Source organism: Oryx dammah, unplaced genomic scaffold (genome assembly GCF_014754425.2).
Source record: "Oryx dammah isolate SB20612 unplaced genomic scaffold, SCBI_Odam_1.1 HiC_scaffold_4, whole genome shotgun sequence".
In the NCBI taxonomy this organism is placed as follows: Eukaryota; Metazoa; Chordata; class Mammalia; order Artiodactyla; family Bovidae; genus Oryx; species Oryx dammah.
Genome location: NW_024070188.1, coordinates 21,747,059 through 21,763,641, shown reverse-complemented (window position 1 = coordinate 21,763,641; position 16,583 = coordinate 21,747,059). Strand labels below are relative to the sequence as shown.

The window sequence follows — 16,583 nt, the reverse complement described above, 5'->3', positions numbered from 1 at the left end:
TCTTCCCGACCCAGGGATCGAACCTGGGTCTCCCACATTGTAGGCAGACGCTTTACCGTCTGAGCCACAAGGGAAGTCCATAAAGATGTCTTTATATACAGTCAATTCTAGTTCTGTCCTTCTGCTGTCCTTCTAGCGGTTGTTTTCAAGTGGGCTTCCCAGGTGGGTCAGCAGATAAAGAATCCGCCTGCCAGTGCAGGAGACACAGGAGATGCAGTTTCAATCCCTGGGTCAGGAAGATCCCCTGGAGAAGGAAATGGAAACCTACGCCAGTATTCTTGCCTGGGAAATCCCATGGACAGAGGAGCCTGGCAGGTGGCAGTACATAGAGTTACAGAGTTGGACATGACTGAACGACTAAGTACGCACACAGGGTGCAAAGTAGAAGTTCAAAAAGGAAAACTCATTGTCTATTTCTGGAAAACTCATTGTCTATTTTTGTGTCTCTAGTCTTGGCTAGCTTAAGGAGTTGAAGATTCTCAGCATGCAGGTTTAAGCCCAACAGCCCCTGGACCAGCCGTCCCTGGAACAGTCCATTAGGAGCCTCAGACTCACCAGAGGTCTGCAGGGAGAAGAATTGTTTCAGGAATGTTTTGTGGTTGGAATCAAATGTTCCTTGGGTGGACCCTGAAGAACCGTGTGATCACACTGTCATTTCTCATGTCTGCCCCTTTCCCCACATCTTGTACCTTATTTCTCTCCTGAACATGGTGAGACTTTGGAACCCTGTGTTATATTTCAGTGTAAGTGCCCTTCTGCCTAGTTAGCTCTTGATAGGTTTGCTGACTAGCTCTTTCTTCTGGCTGGGTTCTTATTCAAAACTGGTGACTTTCTTTAAAAGCACAGTACTTCCCTCCAAGAAGAAGTAAAAATTCTAGATTCAGATAGTCCTGGATTCCGTTCATGACTCATCATTTAACTTAACTATGTGATCTTCAGTGAATAATTTTCCTGTCCAAATACCAATTTTACAGTCCATGAAATGGGGATATTACATCTAATGTGAGTTTTGAAGATTGAGTGAAATAAGTGTAAAGGGTGTGGCACACACTACCTGCTTAATTAACATGAAGTATAAATTTCTCTTTCCTCCCAACTATACTTAATTTTGCTTCAAGATGCAAATACCGCCCCTTAGCCTCCTGATCAAACACTTGGAATATGGACTACACGCCAGGCCAGAGTTGAGTTGAACACGCCCCTTAGGTAGCTCGCTGCCTGCTCAGAGTCACCCAGATCAAGTTTCTCTATATTCCAGGCTTACTTGGCTCTTGTTGGCAGTTTACAATTCACAATTCTTAGGGTCCCACTGTGCTTCACAGACACGGCCAGGTTAGAAATGCACTTCCTTTGGCTAAATGTTGTAGGAATTACTACAAAACGTAACATATTCCTGACATTTAACGTTTATGGCTAGTTTTCATGTTTAACTTAGCGGAAAAAAAGATGAATCACAACTGCCATTAGTCATATTTTTAAAAGCCTTGGTAACACAACTCTCCTAACTTACAGGAGTCTGTTTCCAAGCATACAGAGGCATTTGGTAGAAAAATGGAATGACTGTCTATCTGGTGACTGTCTTTAGGACACTTTTGGAATGAATGAATTGATTTACATTTAAAAATAGAACTGGCCTTATATTAGCGTGTTCTGTTGGTGTGACCAAGTACATGCTGTAGGCAAAGGTGTGGCTTATATGCAATAGACATAGCTTCAGTGAAGCTGGCAAATGTGAAGTTGGTGCTGCTCTGCTCTGTAAAGTTCTATTTGGGAATTTCTGAAGAGTTCATCGCTATGTTCTACATTCAAATTCTTAATTCCTTTAAAGCTTACTTCATTTTCTCTTAAATTTATATTCACATAAACATCTACTGTCTAAAATAAACCAGATTTTTAAATATGAGTCTTCTACTTTGTGAATTTACTATATAAATATTTTATAGATTATAAAACTATGTGTTACCTCAAAATGAAAAAAAAAGGATTGAGTTCCGCTTTTCAGAAAGGTTTAATAAACAGTGGAACCTCATTCAGACATACCTGTGAAAACACATAAACTTACCTATATCATGAATCAATCAAATCATGACCTTCAAAATGTAGTTATATATGAAAAGCCTGGTATAAAATTGTCAAGCTGTAAAAAGTGCCCAAAAACAGAATAATCAAAATATTATAAAGGGAGTTATATTATCTCATTGTTTCTAGTATTTTTAAAAATAAATTATTGATGCATTTAAATAAATATCAGCGATTTCTTGACAGCTCTTAGATTTTTAAATATAGAACCTCTATTATTCAAAATATTCACTTTAACAGTATTTGTCAATGAAATAGTATAAAAATTTAAATGATAGTATACAGAGTATTCTGCAAACATTATAGTGCCTAAGGTTAATCTTAGATATGTAAGTATTAATCTTTTCACAGATAATAATTTTCTACAGACTATGTTTCTACTAAGACTATATGAAAAAGTTTTTAATATAATTATTTGATAATTTAAAACTCAAATCTATGCAAATGAAAGTAGATGCCAACATTGTTACTATGTTGACTATTTTATTATTTCATCAAGTAGGCTGTCAAGCTTTTAAGTAATAGGCTCCTTAGAGTGCCTATTTTTGTACTCTTTACATAGTAGTTCAAAAGCATTTTTGATAATGGAAGCAATCTGTCTTCATAAAATTATCATAAAAATTCTGATTAATGAAGCTACTAATTTTGAAGCTACTTCCTTTTACAGTCATAACTTGATTTATGGTAACAGCACATCATGATAAATCCTATGCCTTTCCGTATCGATACTGTGTGTTCCAACCTGGGCAGTTCATAGTTTCTATGTTCACATTATTCTTTTTCACATAAATTCACTTAAATTCACCTTTGGAAATATTCTAGGCAGCAGATTTTTTTAAAATGTTGGACTCAGAATTCTTTTACACTCTTAAAAATTAATGACACTGAACATCAAAGAGCTTTATTTATCTGGGCTATGCCTATTAAACGGAGAAGGCAATGGCACCCCACTCCAGTACTCTTGCCTGGAAAATCCCATGGATGGAGGAGCCCTGGTAGGCTACAGTCCATGGGGTCGTGAAGAATCCGACACTACTGAGCGACTTCCCTTTCACTTTTCACTTTCATGCATTGGAGAAGGAAAGGGCAACCCACTCCAGTGTTCTTGCCTGGAGAATCCCAGGGACGGGGGAGCCTGGTGGGCTGCCGTCTATGGGGTCGCACAGAGTCGGACACGCCTGAGGTGACTTAGCAGCATGCCTATTAAAATTTACTGTACTAAAAATTAAATCTAAGAAATTTTAAAAAATATTTATTCATTCATTTGAAAAAAAGAAGTCCATTTCATATTAACATAGGTAACATATTTTTAGGAAAAACTAGCTAGATTTTTGGAAACAAAATATTTAGTGTGAAAGAAGTCATTGTTTTACACTGTTGCAGGTCTTGAATATCTGCTTCTGTATTCAGTTGGTTGCAATGTAGTATTTAGGTTGAAATACGTGAAGAAAATCCAGCTTCATAAAGACAAATGACTAAAAAGGGAGGGGTATTTGAGGGGTCTTTTCAGATAATTATGGATAGCTTCTTTGATACCATACTAGAACCTGCATATGGTAGTTTTGTATAAGTTAGTTTTATGTGGAATCTGGATTTTAAAAGTTAGTTTCAATGCGGATTCTGAAACTATGTTAGTTAATAAGCTCCTTATATATCTTAACTGGTAAAAAGTCCATTGCTATGTTTTGCACTTAAAATGAATCTTTTATCTTTGCATGGTTTTGTAATCTCATGCCTGTTTATTTGAATGTTTATTCTCTGAGTTATTCCCATCTCTGAAATGTTGACACGTTTGTATATGCATGCTAAGCCGCTTCAGTCGTGTCCGATTCTGCAAACCTGTGGACCGTATCCTGCCAGGCTCCTCTGTCCATGGGGTTCTCCAGGCAAGAATACTGGAGTGGGTTGCCATTTCTTTCTCCAGGAGATCTTCCCAACCCAGGGATTGAACCTGCATCTTTTATATCTCCTGCACATTTGTTATCACTGACCTCATCAAGAAAAGTCTTATTAAAATATTGTTTAACTTTTAAGTTCATGGTAACAAGTTTTCCAAAATTCTTTTTTTTTTTTTTTTGATTGAAATCTCAAATTGTGTCACTGTCAACAAAAACCTTTTCCTTGAATTGGAAGGCTTCCTCGTTTCAAGAGAACTTCCACGTAAATACCCAAGTCTGAAAAACTGAAATTTGTCAGTTAGTCATTCTGTCATGTAAAAATGATATTTCATAAAAAACCAAAGAGCTGGTTCCTCTCTCAACTCAATACACAATGGCTTCTCCTCATGACAGTTATTTACTTTGCTACCCACAGTGCTTTATACATACTTTCCATTTCATCACTCAGGATTTTAGAAAGATATGTACTAAAAAGATTGATATTTTATAAAGTCAATCATTTTTACCACTTTATTAAGGATATTCTTAAAAGAAACTGGGTTTATTAAAGATATTATCAAGTGTAATTGTTTTTCTTCAGAACTTAGAGTGCACGGCCATGTGCAGAATCTTACAAGGATTACTAGAGCAGTTCAGTGTCCCTACCTGGATTCTTGCTGAGATGCCAACATTTTTAACCCACTAGTGCTTCTGCACCATCAGTGTGAATATCAATATATAACATCTTTATACTATTATGTGAGTAATTTCTATTCATGAATCTCCTGAAAGAGTCTCAAGGCACCCCAGGGGTTCATGGGCTACTGTTACTTCAAGAACAGCTCTCTAAACAGGTCAAAGTACAGCTTATAAAGAGAGGAATACAGTAAAAATTTTCCTAACTACCCTCTTAACTTCTTTAATTTTCTTAACTAACCACCTCTTAACTGAATTGCCGATGAATTAACCTCCATCCCTTGTGTAACTGGCAGCAGCCCTCAGAGATTGCTGAATGTCAAGGCTGCTGGGCCACCTTCTACTGTGTCTATTCATTTCTGTTGCCACCAGTAGGATTATGTGCTTAGCAAGTATCAGTTGTATTTGTTCTCAAATCCGTTTATGCCACTTTCACTAATACATTGTTGTTGTTCAGTCATTCAGTCATGTCTGACTCTTTGCGACCCCAGGACTGCAGCACGCCAGGCTACCCTGTCCTTCACCATCTCCACGAGCTTGCTGAAATTCATGTGCACTAGTGATGCCATCCAACCATCTCGTCCTCTGTCGCCCGCTTCTCCTCCTGCCTTCAGTCTTTCCCAGCATCAGGTTATATTCCAATGAGTCAGTTCTTCCCATCAGGTGGCCAAAGTATTAGAACTTCAGCTTCAGCATCAGTGCTTCCAATGAATATTCAGGACTGATTTCCTTTAGAATGGACTGGCTTGATCTTGTAGTCCAAGGGACTTTCAAGAGTCTTCTTCAGCATCACAGTTTAAAGCATCAGTTCTTTGACACTCAGCTTTCTTTATGGTCCAACTCTCATGTCCATACATGACTACTGGAAAAACCATAGCTTTGACTAGGCAGACCTTTGTTGGCAAAGTAATGTCTCTGCTCTTTAATATGCTGTCTAGGTTGGTCATAGCTTTTCTTCCAAGGAGCAAGTGTCTTTTAATTTAATGGCTGTAGTCACCATCTGCAGTGATTTTGGAGCCCGAGAAAATAAAGCCTCTCACTGTTTCCATTGTTTCCCCATCTATTTGTCATGAAGTTATGGGACCAGATGCCAAGATCTTAGTTTTTTGAGTGTTGAATTTTAAGCCAACTTTTTCACTCTCCTCTTTCACCTTCGCCAAGAAGCTCTTTAATTCCTCTTCACTCTTTGCCATACTTGGCTGTCCAGTGGGTCAGAGAGTAAAGCATCTGCCTACAATGAGGGAGACCCAGTATAATCCCTGGGTTGGGAAGATCCCCTGGAGAAGGAAATTGCAACCCACTCCAGTACTCTTGCCTGAAAAATCCCATGGACGGAGGATCTTGGTATGCTACAGTCCATGGGGTCACAGACACACAACTGTGCAACTTTGCTTTCCTTTTTCCTTTCTCTGCCATAAGGGTGGTGTCATCTGCGTATGGCTTATTGATATTTCTCACAGCAATCTTGATTCCGGCTTGTGCTTCCTCCAGCCTGACATTTCACATGATGTACTCTGCATATAACTTAAATAAGCAGGGTGACAATATACAGCATTGATGTACTCCTTGCCCAATTTGGAACCAGTCTGTTGTTCATGTCCGGTTCTAACTGTTGCTTCTTGACCTGCATTCAGGTTTCGCAGGAGGCAGTTAAGGTGGTCTGGTATAAGAATTTTTCACCATTTGTTGTGATCCACACAGTCAAAGGCTTTTGTGTAGTCAGTGAAGCAGAAGTAGATGTTTTTCTGGAATTCTCTTGCTTTTTCTATGATCCAGTGGGATGTTGGCAATTTGATCTCTGGTTCCTTTGCCTTTTCTAAACTCAGCTTGAACATCTGGAAGTTCTTGGTTCACATACTGTTGAAGCCTAGCTTGAAGAATTTTGAGCATTACTTTGCAAGAATGTGAAATGAGTGAATTGTGTGGTAGTGTAAACGTTCTTCGGCGTTACCTTTCTTTGGGATTGGAATGAAAACTGACCCTTCCAGTCCTGTGGCCACTGCTGAGTTTTCCAAATTTGCTGGCATATTGAGTGCAGCACTTTTAACAGCATCATCTTTTAGGATTTGAAACAGCTCAACTGGAATTCTGTCCCCTTCACTAGTTTTGTTTGTAGTGATGCTTCCTAAGGCCCACTTGACTTCAAATTCTAGGATGTCTGGCTCTAGGTGAGTGATCACACCATCGTGGTTATCTGGGTCATGAAAATCTTTTTTGTATTCTTCTGTGTATTCTTGCCACATCTTATTAATATCTTCTGCTTCAGTTAGGTCCATACCGCTCTGTCCTTTATTCTGCCCATTGTTGCATGAAATGTTCCATTGGTATCACTAATATTCTTGAAAAGATCTCTAGACTTTCCCATTCTATTGTTTTCCTCTACTTCTTTGCACTGATCACTGAGGAAGGTTTCCTTTTCTCTCTTTGCTGTTCTTTGGAAATCTGCATTCAGATGGGTATATCTTTCCTAATACATATAATCACTAATACATTTAATTGCACAGTTTTAATAATCTACAAATAGAATAAGTGTAAGTTTAAAAAAAGAATGTTTCTAAATGCTTAAATGCTTTGGAATGACTTAACTATAAAAAACTTCCATCATAATTTAATATGGATGAGATTAGAAAAAGTTTAGGGAAAAACTCAAAATTCTGGAAGGATTCTATATTCTTTCACAAATATCTTTAATTTCTTCCTATATTAGAGAAACCAAGGCTGAAAATTGTGTTGTTATGTGTTCTTTGCAGGGAAAAATAATGACACTGATCCATAGACCCATATTCAAAGAGAAGGCTTTTGGCTCCCCTTCAAAAGATTGGTGGATATGTATATATAGATATTTTAAAGTGAGATAAATTCATAAATTAATATCTATCTTTTTTTATGATTCACCTCTTAACGTGATTCTTTAGTATATACCTACTAACTGATGGTTAGGATGACACTGAGTAAGATAGATCCTTTACTGCCATTCATGAGCTAGAAGCAAATTTCCTTTGGTTTACATGATAGTGAAATATACTCTCATCCATAATTACTCTCTGTATCTGCATAAGAATTAGTAAAGAATTTAAGTAATCTCTTAGAAATGTAGCTATCACAGGTCAGATTTTATAATGATATAGTGATGCATCTGATGGTACCAGGAACTTTTTTTTAAGATTTTTAAATTACATAATTTAAAGGTTTGTTTGTTTTTTTAATGAAGCATTGACTTACAATGAGAACTTTAAAAAGTCAGTGTACTAGGGTTTTGTTAAATTGGAAACTGCTTAGAATAAGCAACTGTATGTGAGAGCCTGGAAATTGTTTTTTATCTATAAAAGTAAGTTCACTGGTAAGTTTATTGGTGTATCAGACATGTCAGCCTGCAGGAGGTGGTTGCAGCTCACTGATGTCAGCTTTATCACAACTGTGTGCGTGTGCTGTCATTTACAGATGACATGGTTGCAGAGACACAGGGCTGGGGGAAAAATGCCTTGGATTCTCTGTCTGGCTCCAAGTCACCATGAATCAGTGAAGACTGTGTTTTTAACTCCCTGGCAGTGAGCTTGCAGTGTGAGTTGTTTTCTTTCCTAGAAATAGGGAATTAATTCACCCCCTTCACAGTCTGTTTACAACCAGTACACACACTGGCAAGCTGACTGGCAGGCTGGCTTTGTCCGTGGCCAACTGGTTAAGAAGCTCATCAGCTTCGGTCATTTTAGCACCAGGCTGTATCATTAGCACAGCTAACCAAACACTGAGATTATTGTTAAATACCAAGCAATTCTTCCAAACTGCTGATTTCTTAATCATCACATATTCACTGTCAACAGTGTGGCCTACAGGCTTGTTCCTTCCTTTTTTTTCTTTCTTCCCCAAAAGATTTATTGAAAGTCTGCTGTGTGCCAGTCACTGTTATGGGATTGGGAATCCAGCAGTGAATACAGCAGAGGAGAAAAGATAACCCTGCCTTTTAGAACTTCAGTTGTGGTAGAGGATATGTACACAGAAACCTGGGCTTCCTTGCTGGCTCAGACAATAAAGAATCTGCCTGCAACGTAGGAGACCTGGGTTCAGTCCCTGGGTTGGGAAGATCCCCTGATGAAGAAAATGGTAACCCACTCCAGTATTCTTGCTGAAGAATTCCATGGACAGAGGAGCCAGGCAGTCTACGGTCCATGAAGGTCACAAAGAGTTGGACATGACTGAGCACACACGTGTCTATTGTGTGTTACCTGCTCAGTCGTGTCCAGCTCTTTGTGATCCTATGGACTATAACCCACCAGGCTCCTCTGTCTATAGAACTGTCCAGGCAAGAGTACTGGAGTGGGTTGCCATCTCCTTCTCCAAGGGGTCTTCCGAACCCAGGGATCAAACCTACGTCTCTGGCTTCTCCTGCATTGACAGGTGCGTTCTTTACCACTGTGCCACCTGAGACGCCCACACATTGACAGACGTACTTAAATGCCAGGAGGACAAAGAAACAAAGAAGGTGAATGAGATGCGTGGGTTGAGGAGTAACACTGAAATTCTGACAGAGGGGGCAGAGAAGGCCTCACTAAGATGACCAGGTCTTTAGCACTGGGTTCACCGAAAGGTTTGTTCGGGGTTTTCCATTATGGAAATGGAAATGATCCTGTTGGCCAACCTGATATAAACTCCTAGAGGAGAAGCACAGTCTGGAAGAAGTAGTCTCTCAGAACTTAAGTTTTCTTCATCTGTGTCTGTGGGGTTTGTATGAGAGAAGTAGTACATCTGAATGTTCACTGTGCCTGAAATTTTATCGTCTCTTCTAAATCGTGTATCTGGATAACCAACTATAGCAATCTGAGAACCTGTGTCTCTGTCACAGATATTTTCCTATCATGCAGTTACTGTCTACATCTCAAAATATTATGTATATTCATCACTACTTACAAATTACCATAGTTACTATCCTAGCCATTAAATCTTGAATTTTAATATCTTAATGAAGAAGCACATATATCACAGTTTTAAAAAATATCTGTACTGATCATTATATTTCAAAATAATACATTTCCTGGTACCCCTATGTATTATATGTTAGGAGTTTTAAACATATTGAGAAAGAGGCTGAGGCTTTACTAGTTTGCCAAAAAGAGGCTCTGGCATAGAAATGTTAAGCTTTCGTTTAATCCCTAATTGAGAGCTGTCTTCCACCTCCCACAAGTACAGTACACCCTTCATTTGTTTCCCTCTTTGAGAGATTACTCAAATACATCCTGAACAGATAGGAAGGGTTTCCTGGATCATTCCATAGAACTGTGATTGTGAAAGATCCTTTTTAGCTTCCTGTTTCCTGTAGCCACATACTATTAACGTATTGGGTTGGCCAAAAAAGTTTATTCAGGGTTTTTTTTGCCAACCTAGTATTGCAGAATTACATAGCAAGTCAAGCAGACATGTAGCTTCTTAGAAAAGGACAGTTTTAATACTTCACGGATTAGCTTTTAGACTTCCCTAAAAAAGTACTTGAAGATTCTTGAAATCAGTGCAGTTCACTCTGAGAAAAAATGAGATACAGAAATATAAGTTGGAATTGGCTCACTTTACTCACTTACACCAGCTTTTTAGCTACTCTCCTCATCATGACGTTGACCAAGTGCATCTGCCTAGATTGAGAGGACCTAGACTATATACCATGGTACCTTCACCTGGATCAGCCTATGGGAAATAAGATGGGATATATAAACGCTTTTAACTGTTTTAGCATGACCGTCGTAGAACAGAGCCAAGAACTCTACTGCAGGTAGAAAGGGGAGGGTGAGCACTAGTTAATGGGTTAGTCCAGAGAATTTTGCTCTGTCACTACATATTATGTACTTTCAATCCCTCAAGAATATAAATATACTCTTCTATCGCTCATCAAGAGTTAAAAACCTAAAAATTAGCATTTTAATGTTGCCAGAAACTGGAAAGAGAAAATGTTAAGTCTGTAATTTTCACATTAGACAGTCTTTATGCTTGTGTCTTATGTGGAGGAAAATCTGGTTTTTACGTCATTAAACCTTCTGGACTGTACCTTCACTTGTGTCCTTTGTTGTTCTGAGAAGTAGATACTTGAAAAGTGTGATGAGAGCTCTGAGCCATGTGGCACTCATTTGCATGGTCTCTTTTCCTTTATAGGTTGGTGAAAGATGCTCCTTGGGATGAAGTCCCACTTGCTCACTCCCTGGTTGGTTTTGCCACTGCCTATGACTTCTTATACAACTACCTGAGCAAGACACAACAGGAGAAGTTTCTTGAAGTGATTGCTAATGCCTCGGGGTATATGTATGAGACTTCATACAGGAGAGGATGGGGATTTCAATACCTGCACAATCATCAACCCACCAACTGCATGGCCTTGCTCACAGGAAGCCTGGTTCTGATGAATCAAGGTGTGTACAGCTGAGGAATGCCGTGAGCTGACGTCGCTCACAGTTACCACATTGTGAACCAAACATTTCTATAACTAGTCTAAGTACATGTTCACACTTGGCTCCTAACTAAGCCCAGACAATGATAATACCTCGGGCACTGCTTGGAGAGTTGAGAGACCTCTCTTTCCTCATTTCTACTTGTTATGTTAGTCTGCTTGTTATTTTAGTATGCTGTCTTATTGTCCCAAGTCATATCCTTACACACAGGATCAGTGGTGAATATTCCTTTTTCCAATTTTTGACAGTGAAGGCAACCTGCCTGGATAGAGTTTATAAAAGCTAAACAGGTGGTTTATTATTTGAACTGAATATTCCTCACACACAGGTTGTGTGTCAATATATTGCTTCTTTTTTTCCCCTTTAAAGACTTTAAAAGAATCTATCTAAAGACTTCCCTGGTGGTCCAGAGGTTCAGACTTTGCCTTCCAATACAGGGCATCCTGGTTCGATCCCTAGTTGAGGAGGTAAGATCCCACACACCTCGGGGCCACAAAACCAAATATAAAACAGAAGCAGTATTGTAACAGATTCAATAAAGACTTTAAAAATGGTCCACATCAAAAAAAATCTTTAAAAATAAAATCAGTTAATCTAGATCATTCAGGTCAAATTTACAGTTGCCTTTTATGGGCTATATAGCTGCTTTGCCTTATTGTATTATATAGTTGCTAATATCACATTTTCTTTTTATATAATTAAATTTATTTATTTTTAATTGAAGAATAATTGCTTTATAATAATTGTATTGGTTTGTGCCATCACATTTTCTTTGTCCTTGTAATTCTGACTTAATTACAATTCCTGTTGAGAGACATCTGTAAATAACTAACTAAATAAGGTCATGTTTAAGAAAAATGACCCTTGGTTTACAGTGAATTATTAGAATATTAAATACATACTAATAACTGGAAAATCTAAAAGAGTTTAACTCAAAAAAATTTTTTTAATTAAAAAAATTAAAAGAGTTTAACTCTTGATTATTTTCCCCATAAGACTTAATAAGCATTTTATAGATTATCCAGCATCAGATTTTACCCAAGCCTAAGTTTCTCCCTTGTCATATCAACCATCACTTTAAATTAGGTTTTAGAGGAAAGGAAACTAAAATTAATGGAGCATATGGCATGTGCTAATCCTTGCCCATATTTTATTTAATTCTCACGTCAACTATATAAGGTAGCTGGGCTTTGGACCCAATTCTAGACAAATTCAAACTTCATTGTCTTTCCACTATATTTTGTTGCCTTTCTGAAAATAAAAATTCAATTCATAATAACTTAAGGAAAGCTTGACTAAGAGTGTAAATTTTTGCCCCCCACTCTCACGAATACAAACCAAATTTTAAAAGTCAAAATGCCAGCCACATGAACCTACCTTCAGACCATTTATAAATCCTCAGGCCTGTGGAAAGACAGCATCATGAATTGGTGGAAAGAACCCTAGAGTGAGCTGGATGGTAGCCCAGGCCCTTGGATTTTAGTCTAATACAGTTTAATTCCCTTAGATAAAGTTTTAGTTCTTTACCAGCAGGAATAGAGCTTATTTCTTCATTCTCCACAGTAGATAAAATTGTTCCAAATGATAAACAGGCACCTAAAATACTGGCTCAAATTGGATCACAATTTGTATTTGGCCTTGGCAGGAGTTTTCACATGCATTTGTTTTCTGAATAATGTCATGGTTTGCTCTGGGATGCAGTCTTCCAGGGCTTTTCCACAAGCAGCACCCACACTGATGAGAACAGGGAACAGAGAAAGGAATGGAATCCCTGGTCCTTCACATCTCTGTTAGTCATCAGGCTTACAGCCCTCGCTTTCTCAGCTGCCTCGCTCTCACTCTAGGGGCTACCTTGGCCACTCTGCACTGATAATTCCATGTGCTCAGAGTAGCCTTCTAGATCCTGACTATGGTAGATTTGATAGGTGTAGCTCCCACTGAACTCACATGACATCTCAGCAGTAGGAGAATTAGGATTTGGTGGCTCAGTTGGTAAGGAATCCACCTACTGTGCAGGAGACCTGGATTCAATCCCTGGGGGGAGATCTCCTGGAGAAGGGAGTGCTCCCCACTCCAGTATTCTTGCCTGGGGAATTCCACAGATAGAAGAGTCTGGCGGGCTACAGTCCATTTGGTGACAAACAGTCGGACACGACTTAAATGAACTAACACTTTCGCTTTCTGTTCTGCTAACCCAGTCTGAGGCTTGGTACAGAGGGCCCACAGGATCACATGTATTCAGTTTACAAATCAGCTGGAAAGAAGACAGAAATGAAATGTTTAAATGATTACACTATACTTGTAATAAGACCAGGGAATGAGAGAGAGTGTCATGAAGTTATGATTAAATATCAAATGAGTGTATTAAGTTTGCATTCAGCAGAACAAGTTTAGATGATGGTTCATAGAACTTTGAAGGATACATAGGATATGGATAAGTGAAAATAAGGAGAAATCCAGGAAGGATATATGGGTGATGGAAAAAATACAGGGCTGAACATTAGTAACAATATTGGTACCTCGTATGGATAGATTTGAAATTTACAAAGGTAGACATTACCTCATCTCTCCTGGATAAAGTTTTTTAGAAGGAAAAAATAAGGAAAATCAGGTAATGAGGAGCAGTGAAAAAGCGGTCCTGATTTTAAACATCAGTCACATTGGTGTCTGGCTGGACATGGAGGATACAGATGAGGAAAAGATGAAGATGATTGGGATTTAAACCCTAATAATTGGAAAATGGAAATTAAAACCTATCCAGAAAGCTGGTATGTCAGGTGTGGAGCTGGATGAGTGAAGGGGCCAGTGCATAACAGAGCCTGAGAATGGTGTTCCCCCCATGAGATGAGATCTGGGACTTACTTAGGCTGGGACTTTGGCTTTAGGCTTGGACACATCTGGTGGTACCTGGGCCTCTGGAAGACCCCATCCCCTTGGCACATCTAGTAGGCCAAGGTAGAAGGTTCAGCATGGAAACCATGCACATGTCTATGGGAAAGAAATAAAAAGTCTACTCACATTAGGAGACTGGGAGCTTAATTTGATCCTTTGGGGTTGTGTATTTTAAATACAAGCAAACAAAACAAACTTTAAATCTAAAGACCTAGGTTCAGATCAAAGCTCTATTCACTTTTAGTCGTATGCCAGAGGACAAGTCAACCTTTCTATAATTTTAGAGAAATAGTGCATAATTGAGTTGTTAAAAGGATTAAGTAAGGTTACGTTTGGTGCTATGTAACTTCTAAATGCTACAAAATGTGAGGAATTGTTATTGTTACCTAAATACTGGTTTCACAAAAATGATAGAAAAGTAGCATTTCTGAGTGAAAAGGATTTTATAAAATATTTTAGACCTTTAATTCTCAGTTGGGGAAAATGAAAACAGTGGCAGGTGAAGAAGTACTTGAACAAAATCATGTAGCTCATTTTTGGCAGACGTAGGACTCCCAGTTGATTTTTGTCACCTTTAGACTACTCCAAGGGTCTCTCCGCCCCACTGTGCTGCCTTGTCTGATGCTGTGACATCTAAAAGCACATAAAGGACGAGATACTGTCTGCTAAGAACAGGATAAGTTGGAGACCGTTCATTTAGCATTTCTAGAATTTGCAGCTTATTACAGATTCTGTAAAATAATGGCAACAGTTGTTGTGAAGTGGAAAACTTCAAAAATATTTTCAGTTGGTGATTTTTAGAGAAATTGAATAAAAGTCTCAATATACAAGATCTTTTCTTGCAGGCATAAAGTATGTCAATTTGTAACCTCAGATGTGGTGTGATTTCAATTTATTAACGATTATTAAATTACTGATACTTATTGAAAGGTTTGCCTTTAATTAATAAATGACCTGTATCAAGAACTTCTTAACCCAAATCATGGACTCATCATAAACCTGGATTAGCAAGATGCTGTTTATAACATTGAAAAGTGAGAGTTTTATAAAGCACAATTTGCATAAAGTAGTCAGATAACCAAGAGGGTTTAATTTGGCCACATTTTTGTTTCTGCTTTGTTATATCCTTAGTCATTGTTTCCATGTGTTTTCATCCTTTAGGGTACCTTCAGGAAGCTTACTTATGGACCAAACAAGTTCTGACCATCATGGAGAAGTCTCTGGTCTTGCTCCGAGAGGTGACAGATGGCTCCCTCTATGAAGGAGTTGCATATGGCAGCTACACCACCAGATCACTCTTCCAGTATATGTTTCTTGTTCAAAGGCACTTTGACATCAACCACTTTGGCCACCCATGGCTTAAACAACACTTTGCATTTATGTATAGAACCATTCTGCCAGGTACAGTAAAGACTTAGAAGTGAAAAACACTTTAAACTATTATAATTTTTTCTGATTATGAAGATGGGCTAGATTAAGAAATGTGGGATTTGAGCCATATGGAGGTTAAAGGGATTTTTCTTTTTAATCAAAGAATTTAAGAGTTGTATATAACCAAGAATATTCTGGATGTTAATGTGAGGATTTCTGATTTAAATATTATAAAATGTGGAATATAACAGATCAAATATAATTTATAGTCCCATGGTACTTTTATTTTTGTGTGTATACAAACTTGGGTACATATACAAACTCTTTTTCATGAATCTAAAAATATAAATATTTATGATTATATGTTATTTTCCTTTATGTATAAACCCTAATTAATCCTAGTATTTTTTTAGTTTTAAATTTTTTCTTCTAAACTATACAGACATAATTCAAAATAGAGATTACACTTGGAGGTTTAGTATTCTCTTTAAATATTTTTGGGTTGATCCCTGGGTCGGGAAGATCCCCTGGAGAAGAGAATGGCTATCCACTCCAATATTCTTGCCTGGGGAATTCCATGGACAGAGGAGCCTGGTGGGCAATAGTCCATATTGAAATAAATGGTATAAAATATAGAAAGCTAACTAAAAAATGAATATCTATGAAACCTCTAATTTCTTGTTGTTATGTGGTAAGCTTTTAAGTAAGCATTTTAAGAGAACTGGCTTTTAAGAGAGAAGCCTTTTATTCTCACTAAATTCATTTCTAGGACAGACTATAACTCTGCTTACTTCTAAACAGGAGTAAATTTTCATCAGGCTGGATTCTTCCCCAGTGAAATGCAATTTTTAGTTGACTGATTCTCGACCTACAACAAATAATCCAGGTTTTAAATCTTTTTGCTCTGGCTATATACACATGGATTGGATAGAACCTCCATTATTGCATTAGTTATCAAAAAAATACTACAGAGCCCCCAGAAGAACCATGTTATGATTTGGTTTAGACTCACATTCAGAACCCTATTGTTTTATTGCTTATCCTTGCACATTCGGGAGCAGCCTCTTGTTTCTTTGTTTATCTTGGTAAACACAGGCCATCTAAAGCAAGGGGCGCCTTTAAGGAGCCTCAAAGCTTTGTAATTTGATCTGAGATCTAATAATCTGCCACACTCGGGCTTTGACTTGCTGTGAACTGTGTATATGGCTACTTCCTAAGGTGGAAAAGACAATATAATCAC

General features: G+C 38.0%; 1 protein-coding gene across 4 annotated transcripts in view; it reads left to right on the top strand.

Moving 5' to 3' along the window:
- Positions 1–16,583, top strand: part of DSE (dermatan sulfate epimerase) — a 74,773-nt gene that overhangs the window by 51,153 nt on the left and 7,037 nt on the right. For 3 of the 4 annotated variants that reach the window (XM_040238449.1, XM_040238451.1, XM_040238450.1), the window contains exons 3-4: positions 10,788–11,041; positions 15,134–15,373. In XM_040238449.1, coding sequence (XP_040094383.1) covers positions 10,788–11,041; positions 15,134–15,373 — 494 coding nt within the window. Of the gene's footprint in view, positions 1–10,787; positions 11,042–15,133; positions 15,374–16,583 lie in introns of those variants that run through there. The other variant, XM_040238452.1, reaches the window with a different exon arrangement.